This window comes from Myotis davidii, unplaced genomic scaffold (genome assembly GCF_000327345.1).
Source record: "Myotis davidii unplaced genomic scaffold, ASM32734v1 scaffold361, whole genome shotgun sequence".
In the NCBI taxonomy this organism is placed as follows: domain Eukaryota; kingdom Metazoa; phylum Chordata; class Mammalia; order Chiroptera; family Vespertilionidae; genus Myotis; species Myotis davidii.
Window position 1 is genome coordinate 466,569 of NW_006291011.1, and position 17,559 is coordinate 484,127.

At 39.4% G+C, this 17,559-nt stretch overlaps 1 protein-coding gene across 31 annotated transcripts in view; it reads right to left on the reverse strand.

Moving 5' to 3' along the window:
* Nucleotides 1-17,559, reverse strand: part of PTPRD (protein tyrosine phosphatase, receptor type D) — an 833,389-nt gene that overhangs the window by 118,763 nt on the left and 697,067 nt on the right. For 14 of the 31 annotated variants that reach the window (XM_015564194.1, XM_015564191.1, XM_015564188.1 and 11 more), the window contains 2 exons: nt 15,059-15,073; nt 9,925-10,037 (listed from right to left, as the gene is read on the reverse strand). In XM_015564194.1, coding sequence (XP_015419680.1) covers nt 9,925-10,037; nt 15,059-15,073 — 128 coding nt within the window. The remainder of the gene's footprint in view (nt 1-9,924; nt 10,038-15,058; nt 15,074-17,559) is intronic. The other 17 variants (XM_015564197.1, XM_015564196.1, XM_015564198.1 and 14 more) reach the window with 2 other exon arrangements.

Here is a 17,559-nt window from a genome sequence, read left to right on the forward strand (position 1 = left end):
GATGGGGGTCCCCTGTCCAAGCCTGACACCTCTGGCGGAGGCATCAGGCCTGGGCAAGGGGCCGATCAGGTGATCGGAGGGTGGATGGGGGTCCCACCTCTGGCGGAGGCATCAGGCCTGGGCAAGGGGCCGATCCTGCGATTGGAGGGTGATGGGGGTCAACGCCTGAGGGCTCCCAGTATGTGAGAGGGGGCAGGCTGGGCTGAGGGACACCACCCCCCCCCAGTGCACAAATTTCGTGCACTGGGTCCCTAGTATGATATAATCAATCATTTTAGATTCTGAATGAAAACCAGACACACTCAGAAAGCTATGACACATTGACTTCACTGTGGTGCCTTGTCAACCCTTTGTCTGGTAATCCGGCCATTGTTCATAGGCTACAAAGTTTTTATTAGACCAGTGTTTTCACATTAGCATCATTTGAGGTGTTTTAAAATTCCTTCTTTCCAGAGCAATTAAATCAGAACCTCTAAGTGTGGAAGCCACTATGAGAATTCTACACAGGAACCTATCACTCCGTTTATTTAATTCTCACTCAAAAATCATGTCAGCGTTTATGAGGATGAGATAAGCTTTCTCTGGTGCTACACTCGACTCTGCTTTAGTACTTTAGCGATTACTAGCACTGAAGACTTTGAAGAAGAGCTCACGATTGATGAGGACTTGCAGGGTCATGACTTCATCAGTTTGAAGCTACAGATGCACAACATGAATACATTTTTAAGGTACTTGTTGAATCTGACCAGAGTGCTCATTGGGAGCGTTGGTCTCCACAGTATATGCTGTTCATATGAAAAACGATGGATACAGACACTGGAATCTGCCTGAGGTTGGAGGACAGACAGGGCACCTGCTTCTAACAGGGCGCGTATTTGTGAGAGTAATGTGGTGGTGGCTTCCTCGTGAGCAGTAAAACATTAAAATCACAGCATTTTAAGCAAAGAGGCACCCTTAGGGCTTGCTTAGTCCAGCATTTGCATTGCATGAAGTTAGGAGAACTCTGAAGCCCAGAGAAGTTAAATGACTTTTAAATAAAAAAAAGTCTTAAGTAGGCTTGGCATCTTTCTACTGTATGCGTTTTAGAATGGCAGTTAGGATCGCCTAAAGCAGGGGGCAAAGTTTCCAGTGGGAGAAGGGGCCAGGGTGGGAAGGTAAGTCAAGGAACGTGTCCAGGTGTGTCATAAACACCTTCACAAAGAAACACACTCAACCCCATTTCCTTCCAACTAGCAGCCTCTGGGGCTTTCTTTTCTTTCTCTACTTTCAACGGAGGCCAGAGAAAGAAGAAACGTTTCTCTATTATATAAAAGCAACAATAAGCATGAGGTGAAAGGGCAACCAACATTCAGTCTCAATGTCAGTGTCATCCCCGGGGGTGACGGGGGCTGAGGAGGATGTCCAGGAGGGTGAAACAATTCAGCACTAGCAGGTATTTCCCAAGAGCACTGCAGTGCCAAGAGGGAGAGACTTTTCAGATTTTTGAATAGTAACTGAACACCTAGATTGTTATGTTCCATTTCCTTGAGTCAGAATTTTGTTGAAACCCTGTGGGGCAAAGACAAGACCTTTGCCAGCCACATCTGGCTAACTAGATTGTGAATTCTGTTTTGAAAAGAGCAAAAGGTTCGTGTGTGTGTGTGTGTGTGTGTGTGTGTGTGTGTGTGTGTGTGAGAGAGAGTGTGTGTGTGTGTGTGTGTGTGTGTGTGTGTGTGTGTGAGAGAGAGAGAGAGAGAGAGAGAGAGAGAGAGAGAGAGAGATTGATTTAAAATCAAAGAAGGTTGAGAATGAGATACCGCATACTTATATCCACAAGGCACTGGACTGGAGAACGAGCATGGGGTGAGGAATAGGATGGTAATACTTTCCATGAGTCAGCCTCTGACCAGTGGGTTCATCTACTTTCCCGCCTCTCTCCCATTAATTTTACTAATTAGAAAACTGAAGCTCAGGGGGATAAAAGGACTTGAATCAAAGAAGGTTGAGAATGAGATACCGCATACTTATATCCACAAGGCACTGGACTGGAGAACGAGCATGGGGTGAGGAATAGGATGGTAATACTTTCCATGAGTCAGCCTCTGACCAGTGGGTTCATCTACTTTCCCGCCTCTCTCCCATTAATTTTACTAATTAGAAAACTGAAGCTCAGGGGGATAAAAGGACTTGACCAAGGTCATAATTCTCAGTAAAACTATGGCTACATGGGGCTTTGATACCAGTCCTGTTACTTGTCATTAGGCCATGCATCTCATAAATCATCTAACACTGGAAGAATGGTCACACACACAAAAATATGGGCTGTGAGACTGGGCTATCTATAGAGCAATGCGGAGATCATAAACTATCCTGAGTTCCATCAAGTGTGCCAATAATGCCAATAGCTGTGTTACAGAAGGTATGTCTCTTTTGGTGGTAGGGAAGGGGGAAAAGGTGCTTACACACCTGTATTTTCCAGTTACTTCTCATCAATTATAAGCTTCCACAAAACCATGAACTAAAGCTATACAGTTAACATGTTAAAAACTCTAGTGTTGTCTGTCAGTATTTTTAAAATCCCTAATTAACAATGTTTTTGCTTTGAAAATGCTGTTAGATTTTATTAAGTAAGCTAATCAACAGTATGCTTCAAATGGCTTTATAAACAAATGTTTATCAAACACTTGCTTTATATTCGCAGTAGAAGTCTATAGGCACTTCATCACAACTATTTTGCTAAATAGAGTTGTTGAGGTCACTAATAGTGGTGGAACATCTTTTGGGTGATTTTTTTTCTGTTATTGATAAGTGTATGGGCTTTAGGAATCCTCTCTTTATGGTTTCCTTCCCAACAAATTGTGATAAAGGCTGAACAGTCTGTAGTCATGGAACAGGGAGAAACTAATTTGTTCAACAAATTTGTTACTGCAGTCCTGTCAAAAGTGCACTTAATTGAATTAACAGAGAGAAAAACGAAGTTTGTAAAATATTTGTCAGACTTTTTACATAATGTATGCACTATTTAAAATAATCTGAATAAAAAAAAATTCTATGTTTACTATCTGTCTCACAAATGAATGATGAATGAAATACAAAAGAGAACATTGACTTGTAAGGTATAATTGCTTCTTGGTAAAAATGTAATGCCAATTTGACTTAATCCATAACTAGGATCATCATTAAGGGAAAGCTACACCAAGGGTGATTTTTCAAGTTAACTACTGGATGGCATCATTAAAACTCATTTTTAAAAAATATATTTTTATTGATTTCAGAGAGGAAGGGGGAGGGAGATAGAAACATCAATGATGAGAGAGAATCATTGATTTGGCTGCCTTCTTTATGCCTCCTACTGGGGATCGAGCCCAAAACCCCAGCATGTGCCCTTGACCGGAATTGAACCCGGGACCCTTCAGTCCACAGGCTGACGCTCTATTCACTAAGGCAAACCGGCTAGGGCTAAAACTCATTTTTAATGTATCATTTCCAAAAGTGCAAAATTTGAATAAACCATGTTTCTTTATATCAGAAATTTACCATTTAAATTCTATGAACAAAGTTTCAAAACCTATATAATAAAAGCCTAAGTGACCTTTATGGTGGAACGACCAGAACAACCGGTCACTATGATGTGCACTGACCACCAGGGGGCAGATGCTCAATGCAGGAGCTTCCCCCGGGGGTGCACTGCTCAGCCAGAAGCCTGGCACGGCCCCAGGGGGCAGATGCTCAATGCAGGAGCTTCCTCCTGGGGTTCACTGCTCAGCCAGAAGCCAGGCTCATGGCTGGCAAGCGCAGCAGCAGTGGCGGAAGCCTCTCCTACCTCTGCAGCAGCGCTAGCAGTAAGGAGCCTGCCTCTAAGGAGCAGGGAGCCGAGCGAGAGATAAGGAGCCTTTAAGGAGCAGGGAGCTGAGCAATGAGGAGCAATAAGGAGCAAGGGATCCCAGGCTATGAGAGGGATGTTCGCCCACCAGCTTAGGCAGACATCCCCTGAGGGGTCCCGGACTGTGAGAGGGCGTATGCCAGGCTGATGGATTCCCCACCTCCCAGCCAGTGCACAAATTTCATGCACCAGGCCTCTAGTGTAATATATAAAGAGCACATAAGGTATTCTTAATCTATATTATATACCTAAGCTTCTTACAGTACAAAACCAAAGATGAAGATAAGGCAGTATATGAAAAAATGGACCTTGTTAGCATTGATCCAATTAAAAGTAATGATGGATCAAGAAAGCACAAGAGCTTTTGAAACACATCCAATTGCTGTACAGACATTTCTGCTGCTGATATTGCTTTTTCTATGCTAACTTCTTATGAGTTTCTTTTTGTTTTTCACAGCCCATCAATCACCTACCATCCATGTATGCTTTAGGGCAAAACATACTGAGGTCACTTTACAAAATAAAAATGAGGTCTGTATGTTGTAATATCTGATCATCATTTTTTAAATCTTTTTCCTAAAAGATGCAGTATAAACACAAGAGTTTGGTTTTTGTTTGAAATTTTTTCTGGGGGTGTGATGTGTGAGTATGGGGTGCAGAGACAGAAAGAAAGAATTTTTCAGTGAAAACAATTTCTGGTGGAAACTGACAAATCAGCCGAAGGTGTGGTGTGTGGTATGTGGTATCCGGTGTGTGTGTTTGGGCGATGGATTTTGCCAGCATAGAGAGAGGTGGTGACTGGAGAATTATATGATGCTATTAGTTACATGTTCCCGCACACTATTTTTGTATTAGAAACGAAGCTTATTTCTCTGAGATGAACTTTTAAATTTGCTTCACTGGAAAACAGTAAAAATATGAACACATATTAGCAATTTCTTTGATTTTCTTATATATCACCATCTCTTGACAATATTATATTTATTATAGTCATTTTGTCCAATTCTACAGGCCTAGTGTAGAGGGACTACACTGTAAGTAAAAGCTTTCTACTCCATTTCAAAAAACTCTGTAATTGGCAGTCTGTATCAAAATGGTAAATGTGCCTACCCTACCACCCTACGATCATGCTTCTAGGTGTCTCACATTCAGAAACAGCAAAGATGATGTGAGAAGAGAGGCTCAGTACTGCTCATTACAGTATTGTTTGCAAGAAGAAAACCTGGGAAAAATAACGGCCTTGTTCATAAGAAATGAGTTCACACTTCTGCAACATCTGTAGAGCAGAGTGCTATCAGTTGCTAAAAGGGAGATGAAACTTAATCCACCGTCTTGTAACAAAGTCTACTTTTATACAGTTAACCGTTAAAACAGGAAATTGTATGGAAATGCGCCTATCTGTATCTCTATACACCTGCCATATAGTTTATCACTTAAAAACCTGCACATACATAGAAAAAGCCTGGAAGGGTATGCACGGAGCTACATATGGTAGACCTTCCTTGACGGTAAAATTGGAGTAGTTACAGGAAATCTGTTACTCTTTATTTTAAATATGTCAAATAACAAAATAAAAAGTAGTGGAATAAAAGACAATTTTTACAAGTGTGTTTTTTACTTTTCCAACCAAAAAAAATTAAACATACAACACATTTGAGTTGTATGAACACCTGTATAGCTACAACCTAAGTACAACAATTGACTTGGGATTTTTAAAAAATATATTTTTATTGATTTCAGAGAGGAAGGGAGCAGGAGAGATAGAAACATCAATGATGAGAGAGAACCATTGATCAGCTGACTCCTGCACGCCCCACACTGGGGTTTGAGCCCGCAACCCAGGCATGTGCCCTTGATCAGAACTGAACCCGAGGCCTTTCAGTCTGCAGGCCAATGTTCTATCTACTAAACCAAGCTGCCTAGAGCGGGATTTTTTTTTAAGATAAAATAATTCCTCCGATAGTTTACTTTTGTTTAATGTATAACTTATTTATCGACCATCCTAACACACACCTAGTTACTGCTGCCCACAAAGATGTATGTGGCTTAAGAGAGGTTTCTCTTAAAAGTAAATATTTTCTTTCCTTCCTCCACTTGTAAAACGTGATCAGCTATCAATTCTAGCTCTTCTGCCACAATTCCTCTCTCCCTTTCTCATTTTGCCCAGTTTATTCCATTAATCATTTGAAGTGATTAGTCTAACCTTAGCTAAAGGATACCTTTATATATTTAGGTCTGTGCTTTACTTTTGTAGGTCATAGATGACAAAGCAATGCTCCTTTAATTATATGGTCCACACCGGTTCTGAGTGACCCCCTTCACCAACAACTGAAGATTTATTACTGCAAACCATATTGATTTAAGAGATCAGGTAGTTCCCCTTCTAAATACAACTTGGCTGATATACTGGCATCTGAACCTGATGGGCAGATAAACATATTCATGGCAAGTATCTACAAACAGAGGTGCCTGTTCTCAACTGGGAAGGTGTGTGACTTGCTCCCCCTGTCCGGGTGCTTCAATGCAGTGCTCCATGAACAGTGACTTGACCGGCCCCCCAAATTGGGAAAGTGTGCCAAAGCAATGTTCTCTCCACATCTCGCAACCCCCCAAAGATGGTCACACTGAAAGCAACAGGTGCTCTCTCTCCACTTGGTGCCTTAGCTGGGAGACAGTGCAAGGAATTCTGTCCTTTTCCTTCTGCCAACCCAGAGACAGGTGTGCGTGTGGCACTGCGGTGAAGGGCAAGATGCTTTGAAGCGACTGAATTGTTATAGTGCCACATTTATGTCAAAACTGGAAGGTGTGTTTCAAAACCATTTGAATAGATGGCAGAATTGAGGGGGGGAAGTCTGCCTCCTTACATTTAGACTCTCTGACGAGAATAAGTAACTTAAAAAGCAAACAGAATTTTCATTCAGAAGATGGCTTAACAGGAAAAGTAGAATGCACAGAATCCATGAACTAAGCAAAGTCTTCCTTTACCTTCTGAAAGAACCACTGCATTTTAAACGGTATTATTTGGTATTTTATCATCCACGACAGACTCATCAGAAGCAGAAATCAATCTGCTCTCATGAACGTGTTCTGTGGTTGGGGCTGGTTATGAAAATCACCGGCTTCTGATTTCATTGGAAGTCATTTGTTTAAAGTGAATGCATGGATCATTAATTCCCTCCTCCTGCGTGCCATTAATAAACACTGCCAAACTTTATAATGTTTAGGTATAACAAATTATAAATTCAAAGGTCTGATGAACATAAAAGCACATTTCAGAGAGTGGAAGGTACAATTTTGGTTTAAAATATAAAAATCAAGTAGTGTTGTATCATCGCCTATGCAACACCTAGTAAAGGGTCATTTTTCGCCATCCAGGAAAGCCCACCATTATTCATGAATAAGAGAGGAGGAAAAAGCACAAAAAGTTTCCTAGGTTAACAATCCCGCTTTCTGCTCTCATCCTATTGGCAAGTAATTCAGATAATTCATAGCCACTGGCTGAAGCAAATGGTCACATTAACATGCATTTCACATTAACAGCCACATCTATTTCCTTTGTAAAATGGTCCAATTTTCAGGACAGCAGGCCGTATTATAGATCTTTGGAGGCAAATAGACTTGTTCAACAAATCAACTAAAGTAGATTGCTTACCTGAGCGAAAGGGCACAGCAGAATGCTTCCTGCACGAGCAGATATGCTAGGACAGTGGTTCTCAACCTTCTGGCCCTTTAAATACAGTTCCTCATGTTGTGACCCAACCATAAAATTATTTTCCTTGCTACTTCATAACTGTAATGTTGCTACTGTTATGAATCATAATGTAAATATATGATATGCAGGATGGTCTTAGGCGGCCCCTGTGAAAGAGTTGTTCTACCCACAATGGGTCGCGACCCAGAGGTTGAGAACCGCTGGTCTAAAAGAAGCCAAACAGGTAGGAACAGAATGGAAATATACATTGGGAAAAGTTCGATTTTTAATAGAATGCTTGGGTTTGGCCATTATTTGCAAAATTACCCATAAAAGTGAGAAGTATTTGCAGATGGAGGTCTCCTGGTTGAAGGCCCTTCTATTCTCTTTCTTGTAATCACCTGTCCCCTGCTAGTAATCCTTTCTTCACAGTTCCCATTCGTGCTTCACATTCATATCAGAAACATTCTCTCTTGGTGCTGGAGGTGGAGGGACGAGCACTCCCACTGGCTTTCTTCTCGGGGCTGCCTTTCGCTTTCCCCTGAACTCTACAGTGTGCGTCTGTCTCTGCTGGAAGGTCAAGGTGGTTCCAATGCAGATAACACTTAACACACAAGCCAGAGGAGGGGAAGGCAGTGCCAAGCCCGAGATACTGAGCAACCTAATCATTTCCCCCATTTCTATAAAATGCTGCTCTCATAACGGCGATGAGGCAACACAGTCAAGAAATCATGTGCCAGCTTATTTCTGTGGCTTTCAGCTCCTCTATATACTGGGTTAGCCAGATTGAAAAGTACATGAATTAAGAAGGTGCCTGTAGCCTGAAAAAGGCAGTGCACTACTATTTCAAAAAGCGCTGAACAGAGGAGGTTTATTACTCAATTCATATCAAGTTGCCTTAATGGAGCACGAAGCGGGCCACTCAACAGAGATCAGCCAAGGTGACACAGGGATCTTTGCTCGGTCATCAGCACATGCGCACAATCCACACTGATCGGTGTGTTTAGTGATACGCATACAGGAGGCTTTTGGCTACGTGAACATTTATTTCCCACCTTTTATGCTGATGACCGTTTCAGTGTATTTTGCTTTTTAAAACAGAATTTTGAAAAAGTCAAACTTCATTTGCAATATAAGTTAAACAAAGCGCATTTATAATTTGTATAACCACTTTGTAAATGCCAGGCATTTCTCTGAGCTGAATAGTTAACAGTTAGTATGACATATCTACATGTTAAAGAGAAAATAAGCTAAATACAATAAACCATGTATTTTCAACTCTAAGCAATTCACCACAAATGTGTAGCTGAATGAACCCATGGTGTATCCTACCGGGAGGTAGGACATCCATTGGACACAGAGAAAACCTCCCAACAATTGGGGGTACCACGCTACCACATTTCAATCAAGCAGACTTCCTGGATCAGCTCTTTACTCTGTTCACTACCATTAGCAATTAAGATAGTGCCACTCAGTTTTATATTTTCATCTCTGTTTACCATTGATCACTTGCCCTTCATTTGCTATAAATAAGATTTATTTAAAAGACAGTAAAACAGAACTAGATTCCAATTAACTGTACAAAATGCCCCATAGCAAGAATAGTTTTCCTCTGTTGAAGCACTTGAGGTTATTTATTTTCAAAAACAAGCATATTCTTATTCTCAGCCACGCTATGAGTCTCCACAGTAGGAAACCTTCTTTGGTCAATGAGAGTCCAATTTTGTTTCCTTCCCTCCCTCCATCCTTCTCTTTCTCCATCTGGCCATCCCTCCTTCCCTCTCTCTCTCTCTCCCTCCCTCCCCTTTTCTTTCAGAATAACATAGATACAAATTAATATAAAATACAGAATAAACAGGCTGGAGCAAAATTAGATTTGCAGTTATGAGTGCGTGAAACACGGAGTTTATTCTTGTATCATTATTTATTACTGTTCTCTTCCATGTGAATAACTCTAAACCTACCCTTGCCCCATCCTGTATATTCTGAATGATGTAACATTAATCCACCACCTATGCATTCACTTTATAAGATGAGAACCTGAATTCTTTCCATATACATGTCATTGAAAATCATAACTGTGTTAATAAGCCTATAAAATGTAACTATTCTTAAAAGAGTATAAATTGTCCAAATTTGAAGAAATATGTATTTTTCCTCTTTTTATACTCCACCTCAGATTTGCACAAAGGGCTTAATTTCCTTTCAAGATATGTGTTTTGGAAAAATCTCAATAATATAAAAATAAGAGAGAAGGACACACAGAATTGTTGAAAATAAAGTGACACATTCATCTCTCAAGGCAGTATCGACTGGGCTATACAATTTCAGCGTAGACTGCAACATGGGCAAGATGAGTCATGTCTCTTACCTGGTGTTTGAAAATTAAGGCGCCTCAGTTCTACTGGGTCTGTTGGATGGTGTGAAGGGACCTCCTTACTGTTCGGTATGCTGCTCTTTCTAGAGTCAGACTCTGCCCTTTTCCTATAGGGAGAAAGTAAAAATTTAAGAAATTTTAGAAAAAAGTGCAAAAAACTGAAGCAGATTTAAAGAGCTGAGAGTCATGCCCCTCCCCAATTTTTAGTTTTAAAACTTAGATGGGCTAGCTGTGTGACCTGTTCAAGGTTGCTTTTCCTTACTTGACCTATAGTATTCCCTCGGGGCTAAGTTTTGTTTAGGTGGATGATCTCAAAGTCCTCTTTCGGCTGGAGAATGAAACAATTTTGGGACTCTGACTTTTGGCTTGAAGGCAGTGTTAGTGAGATACACTTGGATCCTTGCTCAGCGATTCTCCCTTATCCACTAGTTCTGTTTGTGAGGCACAGGATAGAGGACCCCTAGCAGCCAATACTAAGATTACTGTTACCCTCGAGCTAAGATACTAGGCCTCTAAATCGGACCCGATTTCTTCTAAGAATATGTAACTGGTGGCTATAAAGTGAACCTCCAGTGGATTTTCCCATAAGGCAGAGAAATATAGTGAGTGCATTTCTAAGATTCCAAGTTAGTCTAACACCTGGAAGGAGATTGGGACATAAGAGCAACATTCATGCTCTCTTTCAAATCCCCACCCCCCAAAAAATGAGTATTGGCTGTTTATGGTGTTAAGCTAACTTAACTTATGATTGATATTAACTATGATTAAGATTTTTGTTAACAAAAGTCAATCACAGTAAGATTGGAAAAGTAACTTCACCTAGAGGGTAGTTCCACTCTCCTAATGATCATTCAGGTATATGAACCATTCAATTTCTATTTATAAATAATACTTCACACATTCATTTTATCTTTGTTTTAATTGATATCTACTAGTTTTATTAAGTACTCTGATTTAAAGTATGGTAATGTACTGTTAACAAATGTCTATATAAAAATGTCAGGTTTCCCCCTTAAGATTTCTTTATTCTTTTTTTTCCCCCCTCAAACCCAAATAATCAGAGTGGTACCTAACTATTTTCTTTCAGCTTGACTGAGATGAACAATTCACTTCAAAAGTGCTTTCCTTCAAATACTGATTCCAGCAATCCCCACACTAGGGTCATAATTTGAGCATCTCCCCCCATTCGGAGCATAGGAATTCTAATTTAGGGAAGGGGGGCAGCAGAGCGTTTAGAAAACTCCCTCTGTCTTTTCACTATGACTGTGGTATAGCTCGTTTGTGTGTCTGTGTCAATGGGCTCTCATTCAGTGTCACACAGATTGTTTCATGAAAAGAAAATAGTCTTCCTTCCATCTCTGCTCATCTGAATAAAATAAAACAAACCAGGGATAAGGTGAAGATGGATGCAAAGAGAAAGTGCATTTGACCGGCTCAAGTGAGATGCCTTTGGCAAACTATGGTTGATTCATGACTTTTCTTGGGCAAGTCCTATTAAACACCTTGCTCTTTTAAAACTTTGTATTACCCTGGCTTGTGATTTCCTATTTGTACCTAAAGGAGATAGACACAGTCTTAGGACAGAAGATGCTGCCAAACTACAACACCTATCAGAGGAAAGCAGTGAACTGAGGTGTGCGACAGGTCCTGGGAGCTCTGGTTCTATGGAGTGTAAGATGGGAAGAAAAGCAGCGATGGAGGGCTGGCGGAAAACACAGGAGAAGGAAGAGAATGGGGCTCAGAAGAGCATGGGAAAGAAGGATACGATGACCAGTTTCAGAGCAGAAAATGTCAGAGTGTTAATGCTGGGAATATTTGCCTCACAACACTGACAGACGCATTTTTCCACTGAAGATGCAGAATCTAAAGGGGTGAATGAAATGTCAGAGTGTGGCCCGTCAGTAGACAGAGTGTGTAATGAACAGATGGCTGGTCTTCACATTTCAGATCATCCCTGAGGCCCTTTTCAGGTTTTGGTCTTTTCACACTCATTTGCAATGCAAAGATTCTTATTTCTTCGCTGATGTACCAAACCCATTGACTACCTTCTATACATTTTCAAAGTGGCTCCACTGTCATTGTGGCAGGATTATGGAAACCAAAAGTAGAAATAACTGGGCAAGAAAACGATTCTGTCCTGCAGGTGACATGGAACACCTTCCTTTCAGCTTTTACACTGAGACCAGGGAAGTGACACTGAGACTAAGGGACAGAAAAGAATACCCTCTGAAGATATTTAGTCAGTTTCTCCCGGGCCAGGAAAGCTGAAAATCACATATTGTTGCCCAGATGAGTCTTGGAAAACCCAAAACACTGGAGTAAAAGTACAATTCACACCCATAATAATTGGAAGGGCTGTCCTGACATTTGATACCTCGAATCTCCCTCACTTTATCTGTTCAAATGAAATGACATCCAAGATCTCAGACTCCAAAATCCCTCCTCAGCTAGGAAAACCAGCAGTTTAAATTTTGTTTAGTTAGGTTCATTTTGATGATCACAACATGGATAGTTCTGGCTTCCCACACTCTTATCACATTATTTTAAAACAGAAATGTGCTTAAATGGCTGGTGTCTAACAGAAAGAGTTTCCAAGAAAGGTTTGCAAGATGAGGAGTTTGGCCAGCATCAGTACCACTAGTAAAGAGCTTTAAAAAATAAATTTACTGTTGTAAAGTTTTAAATGGCATATTCCTGTTTAAATTGGGTTCAACATGAAAGTATTGTAACATTTTTTCCTAAGTTTTCAGAGATCTCTTTATTTTTATATTAAACTATTTAAAAAGCAAAGAATAGGGACTAGAATGAGATTATAAATTCTGCCTTACTATTTTTTTTCTATTAAGATTAAAAAGCCCCAGTGTAAGTTCATTTCTTGCAGTCAGAAGTTATCTACCGTGTACAGTAATTATGGGTGAAAATGGGAACAGAAGACCACCTTTCAGAGATGGCTGGAATCACTAACAGTATAGAAGCATGTGTTTGTTTGGGATGTGAATAATGCACAACAAAAATGCTACCCCTTGGCCGAAGGGGTTGTGGGGAAGTCAAATCTATTTATTTGGAACAAAGATACCCAGACATATCGGGTACAGGTTTTTGAAAAACTCTATTTCAAATCTCTACTATAAATATTCAAAGGTATCAATTCAAACATTTCACAATTCGGACACCAGTAGGAATAAAACCCCAACTCTGCCACTACTGGTCTGTCTCTCCTTGGGTAAGCCAACTACGAACCACCTCAAATTCTTCACTTATAAAATAGAGGAGAGTTAGAAGATGATATCTAACTTTTGGCTCAAGTTTCATATTAATGGGATAAGAAGGCATCGATAAAGTTGTGTAATGTGGACAGTTTTATAATGGGAAGGTAGACGTCTAGGTATATTAAGCGGGTTCAAAGTGTTTTGTCTTGCCCTGGCCGGTTTGGCTCAGTGGATAGAGCGTCGGCCTGTGGACGCAAGGGTCCTAGGTTCGATTCTGGTCAAGAACATGTACCTTGGTTGCGGGCACATCCCCAGTGGGGAGTGTGCAGGAGGCAACTGATCGATGTTTCTCTCATCAATGTTTCTAACTCTCTATCCTCTCTCCCTTCCTCTCTGTAAAAAATCAATAAAATATATTTTGAAAATAAATAAATAAAAATAAAAAATTGGACAAATGGAAGTCATTTAGGAAGACTATTAGGATATCTTCTGCCATTTTTGCTAAGTTTCCGAGAACCCAATGAATATTAATTCCACAATCAACTGTGAATGTTATGAGTTCATAGGTACCTCCTCCTTCTGGGTGCTCTGGAGGGAAGCCTGGATGGGGCATCATGGTGTCAGGAGAGCTGGGCCATGCTTCTGAACAAGGAGGCCACGATTTGATTCCTGATGAGGGCACGTGTCCAGGTTATGGACTCCATCCCCAATAGGGGGCATGCAGGAGGCAGCCCATTGATAATTCTTTTCTCATCTTAATGTTTCTCTCTCTCTCTCTCCCTCCCCCCCCTCTGTAAAAAATCAATGAAATATATTAAAAAAAAACACACACAAAAAAACAAAGTGTTTTGTCTTTTGGTGGGAAAAAAACCACACAAATTTCCATGTGTTTTTTAGCTGAATCAATGGTAACCAGTGATCTATAAAAATAAATCAATAAAGAGGATCCTCACAGAGGTAGTAAGCTTCCTGTCAGGGAAAGTGTAATAAAGCTTGGTGATCAGTGTTGTGATTGTAGGGGGAAAAATGCAGTAGTGGTTCTCAAATGTTATCATGCATCAGAACCTCCTGGGAGGGCTTATTAAACTACAGGTCGCTGGACCAATGCCCAGTTTCTGATTCAGTAGGTCTGGGGGTGGGGCAAGACTTTGTATTTCAAGTTCCCTGCTAATGCTGCTGCTACCGATCCAAGGACCACTCCTGAGAACCACAGAAATATAACACTGGAAAGAAGGCAAGTTCGATGAGCACTGAGGTTCTTTTCTCAGTTTAAATTGAATCAGGTATATTTATTTATTGATATGGATATATAGATAGATATGAATTAGAAAGCTAAGAGGTTAGATTAAACCAATCATTCAATAATCACACAATACAGATATTGTTATTATTACTATTATTATTCAAGGCTGGAAGACGTGAAAAATAATTAGGAATTACATAAGGGTTTTCATTAAGACATTATAATAAATATTTGGAGGGTTGAACAAGTTAGTAGTATTCCTGTATTGAGAGGTGATCAAAGATCAAACTTAAAAACTGACCTTCAAAACAAAACAAAACAAAAAACAAAACAACTTAAGGGACACCTCACATTTCTCTTGTGCAGACACACTAACACATAAAAATGTTCACTTCACCTTAACAACAAACAAAACTCAGAGAGTGGTTTTAATGCCTTCTAAATTTAGCTTTACATAAAGATAATGTCTTATCTTCTTATGCAGACAATCTTTTTCTCCCAGAATCATTTTAATGTCAATTTACTTTATATATATGTAGGCTTTATCCATCTTTTATTTGCCAGGTATCATCTTTATATCCAACCTCCACCCTTACCCCCTCAATACCTGCAAAGTCTACCCATATCTTGTTTTTTTCTTACTGAGCATGAAAGGGGTTTATTCTCTATTCCTCACCTGTCAGGTTTACTGCTCCATTTTAATGCAGCAAAAAATAAAAAAATAAAAAAGAAAAGGAAAAAGAAAGGCTAAGTGTTAGTTGGCCAATGGTAATAAGAGTAACCATGACAACCAAGGTTTAACAATGCTCACAGGTAGGGACACATAACTTACACACATTAGCAAATGACAGCATATCAAAGTATTTAAAGACCTCTAATCATAAAGTAAATGGAGGACACGAGAGTACATCACTAAATAAAGCATTTAGTGTCTTAATGTTATATTAGCTTTTATCCATCCATTTACAAAATACTGCCATGATTAATTATATTCCCAGAAGTCTTTGATGGTAGAGTTATAATTTGATTTTTCTGTAACACACCATGAAAAACTATTAATGTACTTACTGGGAATACCACATTATTCCATATAAGAAACGTGTTCATTTAAAATAAAGAGTTCTCAGTTAAGAGGTAGGTCATTCCCTTAATGATCTAAAAATACTTGCAAGTTGCACTGGACTGCACAAAAATTTTCACAACTGCATGATACATCATGAGGTAATACAGTGGTAGAAATTTCTTCAAATACCTTTTGACAAGTCAGGTGATCATAAATCTCTTTTCCAATAAAAGACTAAATACATTTAGTTTTGGAAAAAGTAATACTCATCATTATAAATCTACAGAGATCGCCCATCTGTGTAGCTGGGCTAATCCAGAAACGTATTTAATACCATTCATTGACATGATAGATATTTTCAAAGAGGCGCTGCTGTCTGTGAACACACTGAGGTCATGCTCACAGACACGTTCACCTGTGATAATATGTAGACTATTTAAATAACCATGTTCTTTCTGAAGAGAGTATATCTTTTACATGTTAAGAAGTAATCTGAACAATCTTCATGTTGAGGCAAATTGCAAGTATTAAGTAAGTTCTCAATTATAAAAATAAAGGTACCGAATCTTCCTTAATGCCAACAAAATATACACTCATGTTGTTAGAATATCTGGCTTTAGGATACCTTAGTCCATATATTTTCAAAAATACAAAAGCCACATTTAAATATTACAAAACACATATAAGGAGAATAATGAGGATGATATCAAACATACTGGTTAATTCTTTTCTTAATTTTAAAGTGATTTACCTGGCAGTGCCAGGTTTTAAAAAATCCTACAAATATGTCTCTAACTTGCTCATTATTTAATCAATGAGGTCATCAGTTGCAGGAAAATCTATCCCTCTGAATGGAAGAGAGCCACTTAGTGAACTATCAGTTCTGTGTATTAAAAGGCTGTTGATATTTACATGAATATGTAGTGTTCAGTTCACTTCCTCTTCCATAGAAATGTCAGCCTCACCACATATGGTTACACATTTGGTAAAATGTAGACATTTGAAGGCTTTTGAAACCAGTATATTTAAATTATAGGTTAGGGTTTTATTACAGCTCTTTCCAGCCAAGATAATGGTGATGTATTGAGGGATGGAGTAAACAAGTGAGGGAACTGAGTTTGTTTAAGGCTCTTTGGCTTGTATAAATCTGATCATTCAGTACCCCTGTGTGCCATGCACCAGTTTAGCACAAAGGATCAGACAGAGTCCTTAACCTACACTATGAGGGACAAGAAAGCTAGAAAAAGGGGGGCAATTGCAACAGTGTGGTAGATTCTACAATAGATAAGTAGAAAGTGCTGGAAGAGCTTAGAAAAGGGGACCCTAAACAGCTGGAACTGGTACAGAGGAGAGGACAAGAGGGAGGCAGGTAGACAAACCCTGGGTACAGAAATATTATAGTACATATTTTATTAATTGGTGTTTTCTCATCATAGAACATTGTTATTTAAAACGTTTAATTATCTAGCCTACCTACTTGTTTTATAAATGAGGAAACGGAGACCCAGAGTGTTGGCATGACTTTCTACCCCATATAGCTAGCTGGTCACAGAGCTGGGACTTGAACTCAGTTTTACTGATTCCTAGTTGAGTGTTTTTCTAACCCTTGCTACCATCTTATGTCTGTAGTTTACATTTTAAAAGCAATGTACATGTCACACAGAGAATAACATTTCAAAAAAATCATAGTGCAAGGTAATTTCTAACACTAAAGACCTAACAAACATATTTTCATTTTCTGATGATTCGGAAGGCATTTTAGAGCCCTTACAAAACCTGTGTGATACTGTTTTGTCACTGGTTATCACTGTATTATAGGTTTACAAATGACTAGGTTAAAAACAAAGTCAATTCAACAACCTATGTATAAACTGAAAGGATGAAGTATTTATTACATAATTAACTTTGCTCAGAATCCAAGCTATAAAAGACACCATTCATTGCCTACAGAAGATTTCCTCTTGAACTGCTTCACGATAATCAAGAAGGACATTGTTGGGTCTATTTGAATTTCAAGTCAGGAATGTGCTTTACTGCTGAAGCAAGCATTTCTATTTCAGAATGCTTCACGGGCCTTCAGATGGTTAGCTAAATATACTTAGCATTCGAGGATG